The 15,567-nt window shown below is 37.3% G+C and overlaps 1 protein-coding gene and 1 long non-coding RNA gene across 3 annotated transcripts; both read right to left on the bottom strand.

The window, feature by feature from the left end:
• Window positions 1–2,261: 2,261 nt before the first annotated feature.
• On the bottom strand, window positions 2,262–2,542 carry LOC130084307 (uncharacterized). Its single transcript, XR_008806911.1, has 2 exons — window positions 2,445–2,542; window positions 2,262–2,409 (listed from the first exon to the last, which is right to left on the bottom strand). It is a non-coding gene; the product is annotated as an uncharacterized LOC130084307 (long non-coding RNA).
• A 38-nt stretch (window positions 2,543–2,580) lies between these two features.
• gnrhr1 (gonadotropin releasing hormone receptor 1) lies at window positions 2,581–12,077 on the bottom strand. 2 transcript variants are annotated; one of them, XM_056249652.1, is made up of 5 exons: window positions 12,014–12,077; window positions 11,527–11,963; window positions 7,681–8,212; window positions 4,219–4,420; window positions 2,581–2,999 (listed from the first exon to the last, which is right to left on the bottom strand). In XM_056249652.1, the coding sequence occupies exons 3-5, from the start codon at window positions 8,209–8,211 to the stop codon at window positions 2,593–2,595; spliced, it is 1,140 nt and encodes a 379-aa protein (XP_056105627.1). In that variant the 5' UTR covers window position 8,212; window positions 11,527–11,963; window positions 12,014–12,077; the 3' UTR covers window positions 2,581–2,592. The 2 variants fall into 2 exon arrangements, with proteins under 2 accessions (XP_056105627.1, XP_056105628.1); XM_056249653.1 differs by lacking the exon at window positions 12,014–12,077 and having other exon boundaries at window positions 11,527–11,978.
• Window positions 12,078–15,567: the final 3,490 nt, after the last annotated feature.

The following is a 15,567-nucleotide window of genomic DNA, read 5'->3' as shown; positions in this document are numbered from 1 at the left end:
AAACCTTGTCCAAAACTAGTACTTTTCAGGAAATGGAAAAAACATGACAAAAGTTTAATTATTTAAAAAATAAAAAGTTGATATTGTGGCTTTATATATATGGTCAGACACTTGCATTTGTCATTAACATTTCACCTAAATCAAGCTCAAATGAAGTTACGAGGTTTTTGACCAGTGAATGTCAGACGTGTGTTTTATCCGTCATCAGAACATCTGCATCTGAGGCAGTAAGTGTATCGCATTACATTTTCATCATCTTACAGGTTATAAGGTTTATTGTAGCTATGTGGACGCTCAGTCATTTGGCCAAAATCTCATGATATAAAAGATGAAGTGCTTCGCACAGGCTTGAAGACAGTATTGGCTGTGACTCACTCACTCAACGACAAATGCTAGACTAGCCCTATTCGGATGGTAATTGTTTCTCATGTGGACGTTTGTTATAATAAATTTGCATGGCACCTCAGTGATAAAGCTCATGCATTCGGATGGCGATTTATTGACGGTGGAGGAACGAGTTTTGTAATCCCGAGAACGCGCTGCTCGCTTGGTCAGTCGCATGATTGTCTGCTGTAAATAAAATGTAATATGCTTGCAATAATATTTTTTAAAATAGGAAGCTAGACGCGCGTACGATATATTTGAAATGGTTTTCTGTTTGGCATTATATCTCAAAAGGATGTAATTTTAAAAATATTGAATTTAGCATAAACAAGTTAATGCAGCCTCTTATTTAGGCTACATGAGGTAAAGATAAAGCTGCTTGGTTTGTATTTTTAATGTTGTGCATAGTAGCCTACATTTTTAAAAATTGTTTCATATATTGCTGCCACAATAACGGCCCGTTTCAAATGTTTACGTGCTTTTTTCTCTTTCTCCTTTTTGTTCGCTGAGGTGGAGCTGTGATGAAATATTGGGTAACGCTTTAAATTACAACCCCGAAAATACTGTTTAATTAAGAGGAATTTACAGAGTAACTTTCAGTAATTATCCTGGGGTAACAACCAGGATAATTAAAAAAATATTTATACTGTAAGTATTATAGAACTAAGGGGTACTTATTTTACTATTATAATACAGCAATCTTACATTTGGAAGCAATTTAGCGAGAACATGCACTGCGTACCTTTTTGTAATAATTGTGTACCAATACATACTGTATAGGCTTTTTTAAAATCACAGGGTACATATCTATGCATTTATAAAGTAATCTTTTTAACAAAAGTGCACTGAAAATGAAAACTATTGCAACTTTTGCTTAAATATTGGGTCAGTATATCACTTGAGTCAGTGATATAAGATTGTGTGTATGCATTTTTATTGTTCTTACCCTGTAACTACATGGAACAAGAGGGTAACAAGCACCACTACATGAAACAAGAGTATCTTTCCCCAATATTTAAGCAAAAGTTGCAATAGTTTTCATTTTCAGTGCACTTTTGTTAAAAAGATTACTTTATAAATGCATAGATATGTACCCTGTAATTTTTAAAAAGCTTATACACAATGTACTGGTTCACCATTATTTCAAAAAGGTACACAGTGTATGTTCTTGCTAAATTGCTCCCAAATGTAAGATTGTTATATCATAATAGTAGAATAAGTACCCCTTAGTTCTATAAAACTTATATATATAAATCATTTTTAATTGGTTGTTACCCCTTTATTCCCCAAACTTAAAATATTGTTCCCATATACTTATATTGTAAGTACTTTACAGGTACACTATAATTACATAAGGTTACGCTGTAAAATCGCTTTAATTACACAGTACTTTCCGGGCTGTAATCTAAAGCGTTACCAAATATTGTTCATGTAAATACTTTCCAGCATTTCAGTAATAAAAGTGTACATCTTTAAAATTCATGCATATTACAGTGAAGTACAACAGTTATCTACGTATGGTGCTCGGCAGTGATCAAAAAGGATTTAAACAGTGAATTTTGAAGTGATCTCTTGTAAACGCAGAGATGTGGATTCGGACGGCAATTAAATTACCACACGACCTTGGTGTTTGTTAAAAACAGTAGGTAATTTGGCTGGGATTTTTACGCGGGTGGTGGGAGAAAAAACACTGATATTCTGGATTCGGATAGCAATAAAAATCACCAACTAACCTATGTAAATGTTGAAAATACCTTCCGACCCCATGAGAAACAATTACCGTCCGAATAAGGCTTAAGACACTCTTCTCCGTTCCTCAAACATGTAAACATTAGCCTTTATATATAGTTTCTTGAGTAAATAAAATGCTGTACTACTCAAACAACCAGTTGTTTATTTACCCTCGCATTGCAAACAAGCAGAGATGGTCTAAAATGTGTTTGGCACTTCATTCTCGATAGAGGTGGGTGGAGTTATGAGGTTTGACTGACAGTTTGAGTTAGGAGGTTTAGTCAAAAGCTCCTTCTAATAATTTTCATTGGTTAAATGTTTGCAAAAACCCACAGTCAGGCGTAAAGGGCGACCAATAGAAATGATTTCCCGTCTGACAGCGACGATATATAGATGTCTGGACACAGAGTGAAAGCTCCATATTTCATGTTCAGCACCTCAAATTGTAACTCTAGCTCACTGAGGTGTTTTGACCCTCTATGCTTGTTGTCCGCTGGGCTGGTCACCGCTTCCCAGGTCCGACTCGGCTTCTCCGCTTGCGCCCCCTCTCCTTGCGGAGAGTCGGTCCAATGATTTAGGAGAAGAGTTGTGATTCCTTCTGCAGAAGCAGCTGGCTATGTCCGCTCGGAACGAGGGTGTGAAGAAACCGTAGATGACCGGATCGCAGCACGTGTTGAGGTTCCCGAAGACGAAGAGGGCGTGATGGACGTATTCCGGCATCAACTGCAGCATTCGAGGCTGGAACCAGTACCAGATGCCGAGCAGGTAGTACGGCGTCCAGCACACCACAAATGATGCCACAATGATGATGGTCATCTTCAGGGTCTTCATCCGTGCCTTCGGGATTATGTCGGTTCCACTGCGTCTCAGACAAGGTTCTCCACCTACAAGAGCAAACATAGGATGGGACATGTGAGGCATGTGCTGTCTGGCCTGCTTTATCATTCTGATCCAGAAACAGTTTTATACATCAAAAATAAAAATTAATCTTTTTTTTTTTTGCTTCATATTTTTGTCTTGATTTTCATTAAAAAATATCTTTTTTTTTCATCTTAAATTAAGATACATTTATTTCAGAAGCAAAATCATTTTATGGTATTATGTCTTGTATTTGAAATATATATATATTCTAAATTAAGTGAGTTTGTGCTTAAACCCTGAGGGGTCAGAAAAAGAAGCTTGAAAACAAGATTATTTTTTACATATGAATTATTTTTCCAAACTGTTTTCAAGATATAAGCAATCATAATGATGTCTGATGGCCTCTAAAGATTACAAACATTTTGCAGAATAAGAGAATTGATATAGTCCGTATATAAATAAGACATCAACAGGTTAAGAAACAATTTGCAGTGTTGGATAACTTGAACTCCTGTTTGAATTGAGGCAGCTGCAGTGATCCATCACACCACATGAAAGACTTAAAAATACTTGTTTCTTTTTAGAAATTTGTAATAAAACTGAATTAATTTAAAAGTTGAAGCCCTAGATAGAATATACAGTAGTGGCCAAAAGTGATGTCCTGAGGAGATATTTATTTTTAATGACCCTACAAATTTGATAAAACCAAAATATTTTTAATAAATTAATTAAAAAATAAATAAAATAAAAACACTAAACTTGGTTAAGCTATTTATCTGACAAAATTATTTGGCAAAGAAGGCAAACTACAGCTACAGGTTTTATTTTACTATATAAAAAAAATACATATAAAAACAAAAAGCTCACAGAAAAAAAGCATACATTGACAACATCATAATCAGTTATTCATATTTTGTTGGTTCTCTCTTGTTTTGGCATGTGTTCATAATTTCTTTGAATGACAGCCTGGCCAAAAATTATGTCCACAGAATTTAGCATGTTTCATTGCGTTATCATCACAAATGAAAACTAGCAATATTCTTACTTTGAATAATCTTTATTCAAATAGTTCTCTCATCAAATTTCCTAGGCCGGACATCACTTGGCCACTACTGTACATCATCAGGGGTTGAGAACCAAGTTTTTCATCAAATTCAGTACATATGAAACTGTGAATTTGGATGCAGTTACGCTGTTTATCAATGACAGATACCATGTCAGAAGAGAGCAAAAGTCAGTCACCTTTACCACGAGGCATCTGCCGGTTGATTTCCACAAGGATTCGAGTATAGCAGAAGCTCATTACCAGCAGAGGGAACACATACAGGGTGATAAAGTGGAACATGTTGTAGGCTGTTTCCTGCCAGCGGTGCTGGAAGCTTCCATGTGTTACACACTGCACAAAGTCAACTTCTTCAGCCTTAATTGCCCTGAAAATAAATAACTGAAACGATAAAAAGCAATTTATAAAGAAAAGTGTCGATGAGAGGAAATTAAAGCACAAGGCATTTTAATGAACACACTAGCATAACACTATTAATATCAACGCAAGAAAAAGCACTGAAGAAACTGAGGGCTTAAATACACAGGGATGGCAATCAACAGAACAACGAACAGGTGAGGGCGAATCGGGAAGACTAGTCACTATGCAGGAACTACTAGTGATCTGGACTATTATTTTAAAGATGTTCCAGATCACTAGTAGTTCCTGCATAGTGACTAGGTACCGCTTGAGTAATTAGTGATGCATTTTATGACTAAATTCAGAGTAAAAAAGATGACTGATTACGTCTCAGACACACGATAATGTTCTTTATAATTTGTCAGTTAATAGTTATTAATGAGGCTAATCTCATTAAGTAATTATTGATTACCTAATAAGGAACTATCACCTAAATTCGAAATTACTGATTAGTTAAGCTTGTTTCTATTAGTTAAAGGGTTAGTTCACCCAAAAATGAAAATTATGTCAGTAATTACTCGCCCTCATGTTGCTCAACCCCGTAAGACCTTCGTTCATCTTCAGAACACAAATTAAGATATTTTTTTATTAAATCTGTGAGCTGGATCACTCCTCCATAGGCTTCTTAAGGGATCGAAACTGACCGGCCCAAAAGTTAATCATAAGTTTATCAAGCGACGAGAATACTTTTTGTGCAGAAAAAACAAACAAAAATAACGACTTTATTCAACTATTAATTTCCTTCTCTGTGGGCCTCGAGATTTCACGTAGTGAAACTGCGCAAAGCTTCTAGGTTGGTACGTCACACGCATCACACACACATGACCAGCGTCGGCCAATAGCAGGGCTGCCAACTCTCACGCATTCAGCGTGAGACTCACGCAATTGAGCCAATACTCACGCTCTCACGCCACACACCCGATTTCTCACGCTGAAGTGTCAACCCGGTCGGTCAAATGCCTGAAAGATAAGTTTATCTATAGATCTACCAGTTGAGCCATTCGTGATCGACTAGTTTTACCGCAAATTAGTTAAAATATCCTGTAATCTAGCGCGAGCGTGCATGCGAGACAGATGTGTTGTTGAGCTCTTAACGGCGCGGTTCTAACCGCGCACGACGGCAGAGAGGTAAGCGAGCGAAAGAGCTTGCGTGTCTTTCGCAACACAACCCCCCCCCCCCGTTGGAGAAGTCTCACGCCAAGCTAACCTCAAAAGTTGGCAGCGTCGGCCAATAGTGAGCCTGCGTGTGACGTACAACCTAGAAGCTTTGCGCAATATCACTACGTGAAATCTCACGGCCCACAGAGAAGGAAATGAATAGTTGAATAAAGTCGTTATTTTTGTTTGTTTTTTGCGCACAAAAAGTATTTTTGTCGCTTGATAAACTTAAGCTGGAGCCACTAGTCACTCGGACTATTTTAACGATGTCTTTCATAACTTTTGGGCCGGTCAGTTTCGACCCCTTAAGAAGCCTATGGAGGAGTGATCCAGCTCTCAGATTTAATCAAAAATATCTTAATTTGTGTTCCGAAGATGAACGAAAGTCTTACGGGGTTGGAGCAACATGAGGGTGAGTAATTACTGACAGAATTTTCATTTTTGGATCAACTAAAACTTTAATAGTAGTAGCTAAAGTGTTAATGTACTACTCATTGGTCCTGCATTACTTCCTGCATAGTTACTCATTAATGACGGACCACTATTCTAAAGTGTTACCAAGAAATGAATTTGCTCCATGTCAGCATTATTTTTCCATGAGACATCTCTATATTCTCCAGCACGGTTGGATTTATCAGGTAGCACACAGTGTGACAGAGGGAAGCCCTTATTTTTCTCTGGAACAGAGAAGTTTCAGAACAGAATACAGGAGCGAGGAGCTAAGATATATTGATATCTACAATTCCCCACCCACTCCGTCTTAATAGTTGTATCTCTTTCGCATTATCCATGGCTGCCTGACTGACCTTGTCTCAGACAGGCTTCTTTATCTCACTTGTAATCATATTAAACGCCATGGTCACATCCACAGGCTGCTAAAAACGACACTACTGGAATTAAGTGTGTGGAGAGAAACAAAGACACACTGACAAGATTCAGTCAGGCATTTTAAAGGTTACAGAAAATGCCCCGGGACTAGTCTAGCTTGACAAATAGGATCTATAATCAATGCAGCAAGTGCTCACTGAAGAGTCACTGATCCAGGGTCAGTTATTGCACCACTTTAAGCTACAACTGATTGCTTAATGAAATGCTCAAGCTTAGATGGCTATCAGGAAAAGTGTGTGGCAGACTGAAAATGCAATTTCCCTAAATACAAACGACATCCACCATTTTAATTTGAAAGATAACTAAACTCGGTTCAGTTTGGCTATGTGCCACTTTTCTTCCACAAAAGGTGAAGTGTGTCATTTTTGCACCACTAACATCTCCAACTGGAATTACACAGCTGTTTTCAAACAGGTTTCCAGAACACTTTGTCCATCTATGATTGGTGGGATAAACAAGTACTTCCACCTTCTCATATTACGAATTGAATCCGTGTTACGTTGCTAGTGGGATACGTTGCATTTTTCTGGGAAATCAAGTTACGAACGGCTTGCTAAAGCTGAAGCACCGAGGCTTTCTTGACTGGACGCTAAAATGTGCATGTTTCAGGTGTATCTTGTGGTCAAAAGGATGAATAAGCTCCTTACAAATTATTATGAACATTAATAGCAAAATTATACTGAACGCCAATAAATAGTAAATGTTTTGTCTTCAAGAAACTAGCAAACAGCTTTGTATCGCTGGTTTTAAATTTGGTTTTACAGCTGATTGTTTAACAACAGTTGTTTTTATTAACTTATCTGAAGTCATTGTCATAGCTATGTCATTTGGGTTTATTGGCACTACAAACTGTATCTAAAATACCTGTATTAATTATAGAAAAGCTGTGTTTTGTCTGTTTTAACCAATACAGTCCGTCAACTATTATTTCAAAGGCAAGGCTCGTGTGGGATATGAATTATGTAACTGGTTATAGTGTAGACTAGAGTAAGAAACATGATTATAGTTGTCTCTTCATATTAAGCTGTAAATTGGACTAAGTATTTTACTGAAAAAAAGACATCACCTTTGTGTTTTCAAACAACAACAACATTATCATCCATCTATAAATCCTTCGAGACAGTTTTGTGCTGCTTCATAACAAGACAAGTCCCACACATGACAACCCCAATTAACATGACATCTTGTTGCCGTACCTGTGGCGAGGCGAGCAGGAGGCTGAGGATCCAGGCAGCCAGCAGCATCTTCTTGTTCCTGCGACCCGCATCCAGAGCTTCTAGTGGGTGGAGGATTGCATGATGCCTGTCCAGACTCACCACCACCAGGATGAATGCTGACGAGTGCATGGCGAAGAGCTTGAGGAAGCAGAGGAGCTTGCACATGGCGTCGCCGGCATACCACTGCACTGTGATATTCCATATGGCGTCGAGTGGCATCACCACAAAAGTCATGACCAGGTCAGCGGAGGCCAGGCTGCCGATGAGAGGTCTCAGGTGTGAGGCCAGACGCCGTCCTCGACCCCGGGTCACGCTGATCAGCACTGAGAGGTTACTGATCGCCGCGAAGACGAAGAGCACCAGGGTGGCCGCCACACGGAAGCGAGCGGCCACTGTGAATGTGGGGGTTTCCCAGTCAGAGAAAAAGCGAGGAAGGGAGGCATTCGGCAGAGAGGAGTTTTCCCAAATGCCCTTCGGACTCGCCGACAGGAGAGACACGTTTACTGACATCCTGGAAAGGGGGGGGGGAAGACGTTTTGATGCACGGTAAAGGATTTTTGTGATGCTCAAATGCAAAATTATTGTACAACGTTTCAGTATCACGTGGTCTCATGTGGATATTAGTGTTGGGCAACATTTAGAATAAAAACAATAGCTCATTTTCAATTCATAAGTTGGAATTTGAATTACATTAGGAATATACTGAATTAAAATTCAGAGAAATTCAACAAGTAATGGCATTCTGGGTAAATAATCTTTGTCCATAAATTTGTTAAATATAAAGAAGTGTACAGTATATGATTCGAAATTTTGGGGTCAGTAAGATTTTTGTAATAAAAAGCAGGCTATCTTATGCTCACCAAGCCTTTATTTAAAACAATAAAAACAGATATATTGTGAAATACTTTTTATAATAAAAAGCACCTGTTTTCTATTGTAATATCTATGCTGAAACACTTCTATGCTATCTATATCTATCTATAAAAGCTGAATTTTCAGCATCATTACTCCAGTCTTCAGCGTCACATGATCCTTCAGAAATCATTCTAATATGATGATTTGATGCTCAAGAAACATTTCTGATCAATGTTGAAAACAATTGTGCTGCTTAATATTTTTGTCAAAACTTTAAAAAAAAACTTTTTTCAAAGGATTTGGGGGTGGGAGCAAATAAGTTATACTTCTTTCCACTCCCTTTCGAGCAACTATTATTATAAGTGTAAATAATATGTGTGTATATATTCATATCTATGTATATGGGAGATAAGCCGTGCTATGTTATTTTTATTTTTTTATTTGTGTGTGTGTGTGTTAATATATATGTATATATTATTTTATTTTATTTTGCTCGAAATAAACTTCAATCAATCAATATTTGATAAATAAAAAGTAAAAAAAAACAGCATTTGTTTGAAGTATAAGCATTCATTTGTAACATTTCAAATGTGTTTACTGTCACTTTTAAATAATTGAATGCATCCGAGAATGATTGTCAAGTAATCATTCACAGTTTTACTTATCTTGACTAGATACTGTAGATAGCTAGCTATATATAGACAGACAGATAGATAGATAGATAGATAGATAGATAGATAGATAGATAGATAGATAGATAGATAGATAGATAGATAGATAGATAGATAGTCAGACTCATCTATTCTTAATTTTGCTCAACTGTAGATTATTGGCATTGCTTTGTGCACTTAACAGAATAATCCTCTCTAAAAATTCAGCAAAATGTTCACCCAGGCATGAATATTCAGATCACCTAGAGACCCTGATTACCATTACATTACTGTCACCACAGAGGCATTTGTCACCCTTATGACTTTTCACCCAAACGTCCATCACCCCCGCAGTCTAACATCCACGGCTTTTACGGCCCGTCTGCCATCTCATCTCTACAGAGATAAGAAACTCTTGCCAGGGGCCTTTTTTCACTCCCGATCTCTTCTGGCAAATAGGGAGACCTTGGTTAAGTGGCATGGAGATAGATTACACCTCAGAGGTTATTTAAAGGTCTATATATAAACCTCTGACACAACTAGCAGAGCTCTGCGCTGAGATTATGCACAGCACAACCAAGTAATTCACAAGTACAGTATGGGGCTGTATTATACTGCCTCGTTCATCATGCTTGCTGATATCTTATTTGGCCACTTGGCACTCTACACCTTTACTTTAATAAAAATGAGTTTAATTATTTCTTATTGAGTGATTACGGGATTAGATAAATGAACATTTACATTCTTGATAACATCATGAAGACTAAAGATGCTTTAATGGTTAGGGGGGTTCCCGCGCTGGCTCTGGTTCTGATATAAATGCCCTATCATGCTGACAAATGGCTGTTGTCAGTATTTCCCTTTGCTCTGAATCTGATAATGTCTTTCGTATAGTCAGGTAAACAGCATGGAGGTGATAGATAGAGAACACTACCTCTGCACCATCTTCCCCTGTCTCCGCACCCTCACACCAAATTGCACAGGGCTCCAGTAATACATCTTACTGGCACTGCAATTGTTCATGCTTGAAAATGAAATATATTCTCTAAAGTTTAACAAGTGTCTTGACCTGGAGAAATGTATTTTTGCCTCTTGCGAAATCAATATGCATTTAAAAAAATCCATTTCATGAAGGATATTTTTTTTTTTTTTGTGATTAATTAAATAAGATTATGTATAGAAATTAGAGCTGTAAATATATGATATCCTTGGCATCGCTGTCATCCTGTTTAAATGATTGCTGGACACCGGCCCACATGGCGGCTTCGCCCTCCTGCCTCTTAATGTTGGTAAACATTATGCAAATATATGCAAGGAAGAGTGTCGGCTATCATAACTCTTTGGAATATAGCATAAGTGCTGTCATGAATATGCAAATCTTAAGGGCTGTTAGAAATGCAGAATCAGAAAACTACCTGACTTTGAATTTCTTACTTTCCTTTTACACACTGAATTGTGTTTTCTTTGGGGGATTCATCATGCAATACTAAAGTTCAATGCTGTTTAGAAAACCAAAAACGCTTCACATCAAAAAAAAACAAAAAAAAAAAAAAAAAACATTTAGGGATCATTGTCATGATAATCTCTGAAACTTGGCATTCGAATTTGCATAATTATATTCATATTCTTCCTCACATGACTAATGACTTGGAGCCAGTTAATTAAGATAGCGGTGATGAGAATATTAAGATTTGATGGCAAATTAACGTGCGAGTGGGGTGATATTTGCAGAGTGGCCAAACAAAAGACTTTAGCTTGTGAATTTAAAATAAAAAGAAATGTATTCTCTCACATTTGGCTATATTGGACATTTTTGTTGGGAGTTTACTTTATCAGAAGTCAGCATAGTCATGCAATGTACAGAAGATTCTGACAAAATATGTCATGAAGCACGTAATAGCATTCGATCATATGCTTCATCAGCTTCACCTGAGCAGGTTTTATTGACTAGTTAATGTATGCTAGGTATTGGTGCGGTAAGAATCCATCTTCATTATATCAATGACAGTTTTTCATGTCTCGCCTCATATCATGAAAACACTTGATACACATCCATGATTCATCAGGAAAGTTTTTGCTGCATTTACAGTACATCAGTTTAAGTGATCCTGAAATCAATTCCAAACTTAAACCTTTTGTCTGTGTCTCCAAACCTAGAGAGCTATCTACCTACAGCATTTCTGGACATCATACTGAAATTGATTATCATGCACTATGATGCCGAGAAATGCTGTTGTTTAGGATTTTAGGTTTTGTCTCCTCGGTAAGCTCGTTACAGTAAAGCTGCTGTAAAATAGAACAGTGATGGAGTTAGACTTACCTGTTTGCTGCAATGTGTGATTTGTAGATGAATCCTTGAATATTTCCCTCAGTTGTTCATATATTAAACCTATGCTGCTGTAGAGGAAATAAGTGCATTTCATTCAGCCGTCCGTTAACATGTCGTGTTGATACGCGGGTAAATGTCCTCCGACCCCCGCGTGAGCTTGACGGCACCATGGACTCCTGTAGGGAACAGTTTGCCGCAGTCAACGGTAATTCACTCATCAGGGTGATAACGATGATCTCCCGCTGCAAAAGTTTGGTTGCTTGACGCTTTAGGATAGTAGGGCACTTTTTAAGAAGCTACATGTTGTCTTAATGGCACTTTTTGCCCAAAAGCCGAGTGTTTAAACGGAGTCGCGGATCTGTCCAGGTGCTGAAGAGTCTCCAAGAGCATCAGTGTCTGTACAGCATCAGCACCAGCAGCCAGCGCTGCTTCACACACACACACACACACACACACACACACACACACACACACACACACACACACACACACACACTCCTCTTCTGCACAACACCCTCCTCAACACACTCACACACAGTGAGGAAACCTCAGCGTCACCATACCGCTGTGCATATTCGTCATATTAACGGAAAACAACGAGAACTATTTTAAAAATCATACAGTATAAAAAATCTGTTAGTTGTTTAACTGTAATTTAGCTTGCCATATGGACGATATAGATCTTATGCGCCAGAGAAACAAGCGCGCAGCCATTTTTGGAATTTTAATTGTCTTTGAACTTCCGTTTTTGAGGTTCCTCTGTAAGAGTAATTAGCTGGTGAAGTGGATTTACTTGTTGTAGAGTTAATAAAAGTTATCATGAGCATTGTAATGTTTGAAGCGGATGTCACAAATGTCAGTGGACAGGGAAGATTTTAAAACGAACGGTTCATTCATAAATAAATTGTAAATTCACAATGGGAAGAATACACTAATTTGGTTAAGGTATTAAAATTACTAAATTATTTGGCAAGAAAGGCAAACTCCACTAAAATATATGGGTTTTATTGTTTTATGCAAAAAAGGCATAGAAAAACAAAAAGCTCACAAAGCATTCACTGACATTAATATTTAGCTGGTTCTCCCTTTTGATTACAGCCATTCTCCTGTGCATTGACTCACTGAACTTTGTGCATGTGTCATGCCTTTTCCCTTCCTTCCTTAAGTTCTTCCCAAAGTTGAGCTTCACTGGAAGACCTGCATAACTTATTCATTTCCCAAAGGGTTTCAATGGCATTAAGGTCTAAGGAGGCCAATTGAAGTCTTCAAAATGCTGAGCATGAACACTTTCATAGCGCACAACTTTGTTGGCTGTGTGTTTGGGATCGCTATCGTGTTGGAAAATACACATTTGATCTCCGAAACAGATCCTCTATACTTGTGTTCAGCAAGATTCGCAAGCATTGGTCCATTTTCAAAGTGCCAGCAACTTTGTAGATCATTCCAACACCTAATGCAATACCATTATGCTTCCCCTGTCGTGCTTAATGGAGCCACGCATGCATTTAGTATTAAACCACTCAGTTGTCTCCTACAAACATACCTGACACCTTCCAATGCTATAATAGGCTGTTCAATTTTGACTTGTTGGACTGCAGAACACGGCTCTAATCTTCCACACTCCAGTCCTTTTTTTCTTTGGCAAATGCAATGTGTTTTTGTTTTTTGGCAGTAGATAAAATTCCTTTACTGATACACAACCTCTCAATCCAGCCTCAACTACAGCCAGTGGCTGTAAAAAATGATCGTGATTTTAACGGTAAAAGACTGTTAATTGGTTAACAGAACCTTTCCTTACTATATACGGTAAATAACTGTGATAGATCTAATGGTACATTTCATGTAATTTTACTGTAAAATACCGTTAAATTTACAGTTTTTGAAAGTGAAAATGAACAACTCATTGTGTAATTTACAGTGAAAAACCGTAAATTGACTTTCCCACAATTCCCTGCGTGACACTTCACATTTTATGTATTTTTGTTGAAATAACTGTTTCTTCATAGTTTGCTTAGTCTTTTTCTAATCAGTTATGCACATTAGGGTTTTATGTGACATTTAATGTTGTTAAATTAATGTTTATTGCCTTTTTAAAATTCCATATGTGTTCCCATGATGGTGTTTAATGTTTGTGTGAATGACACTGTGCAGCTTCTATATATTAATATTAACCTTCTTGTGGAAGACTGTTTATGATGAGCTTTGATTGATCATTTGACTCTCATCACTCCTGTGATTGTTGGCTGTTAGTGTATTACAATGGAACAAAACAGATATTAATACTTCAATAGGTCGGTAAATTAACATTATATCAGATAATGAAATACGGTTTATTTCTGTAAATTTTAAGTTAAGTCTGTAAAACCTTGCTACCGTAAAGTCTTGCTAACTGTATTTTATACAGTAAATTTCTGGCAACCACAGCTGCCGGTATTTTACCGTAAATTGAACAGATTTTTTTTTTATAGTGTACGGTTCGAGATGAAATTGGATGTTATAGATCTCATCCAGGTGTTTAGAAGCTGTTTTGAGGTGATCCCACATTCAGGTGATTTACATCCTTCTGTCAAAATGCTCACTAGTCTTCCTCGACCAGCCACAGCACTTTACATTCTGCATAGCGGTCTCACTGTGCTCTGAAATAATTCTGTGGACACTGTGACCATTCACATCCTGCACATGAGCAATATCCTGAACCAATTGACCAGATTTAGCCATTTTAATAATATCCTCCTTAATTGGTCGTAGAGGACAGCTCTGTTATTTATGAAATTATAGGCTGGGAATAATGAGTGAAACCTTGGTACGACCAATGACGCCCACACAATTCGATGTTTCATTGCTTCATGACAAATTATACAATTGAAATGTGCATACTTTACACTCCTGGCACAACTTCACAACATGCATTTAATAAAAAGTTTGAATGAACCAATTTTCACTTTTGACCACTTTACTGTATAGGAGAATGAATATAGGCTACACAGAATAACTAAGTACAAATACACACAAAATAGCCTACACATTATAATATACAGCGGTTTTAAATGTAGATACATGCCACTGTTGAGGCAATTTACCAAAGTTCAAGATAAGCAAAAAATAATTGGGGGCAAGTAGTTCTAATGGGTCAAAACACTTTCGACTCTCTAATGTGTCTTTGAATTGCTATATATAGAGACCAATTTTGATAAAGTCGTTATGTGGCGTTCCACCGTACCACTTGTATTGTTATCAGTATTATTTTACACTAACAAACAGGTTTGAATAGCTCAGAGTTTGCTATGTTCACATTCAAGCTGTTTTGTTTCAGCATGATAAATTGCATATACAGTAAAACACGATAACTTAAATGCCTTACTGTAAAGCCTGTAACATCAATGTATTTTTACTGTAAGGTCCAGCAGTATTTACAACAATAAGACATTAAGAGATGTATCAAAACAGGCTTTTAGTTTTGCTTTGATTGCATGCACATCATTTTTACTGTGAATAACATATTAACATAATATTACTGTAAACTGTCTGTAAAAAACTAATGAAATAAATGCTTATTATTATGCGAGGCAGAAATAAACCCCCCTTTTTCGTGACTTTCTAACAACAAGGAGTCTCTTGCCATTACCAGTTTATTTCTAACATCATTATTGGATTCTCTGACAGACTGCTATCTAAGCGGGTTTAATGAACAGATGGTTACAGAGTTCTTTTTCCTGCGTTAAATGTTATAAAGGGATTTGTTTTCTTAAACCTCATTTGTATTCACCCTTCTTTTGTATTACACGTGTTAATGGAGGCATTCAAATGCAACAGCCTTTTAAATCTGCCTCATAGACATTTTAATTGAAGAACGTGTTGATGAACTGCTGTCACATCTCTCAGGTTAACTGGTTCAGAGCAGCGCTCATTTTGACAGAGAATTTTGAATTAGTTCAAAGATTAAATGTCGTGCAGGTTGAGGCTTTCACTCCAGTCTTTTTGCTGAGCTGATTAAGTCAATTAATAATTATAATTAAATAAGAAGAAGCCACA

This window comes from Rhinichthys klamathensis, unplaced genomic scaffold (genome assembly GCF_029890125.1).
Source record: "Rhinichthys klamathensis goyatoka isolate OS25496 unplaced genomic scaffold, OSU_Roscu_1.1 h1tg000060l_1, whole genome shotgun sequence".
NCBI classification, from domain to species: domain Eukaryota; kingdom Metazoa; phylum Chordata; class Actinopteri; order Cypriniformes; family Leuciscidae; genus Rhinichthys; species Rhinichthys klamathensis.
This window is presented reverse-complemented; position numbering and strand designations above follow the sequence as displayed.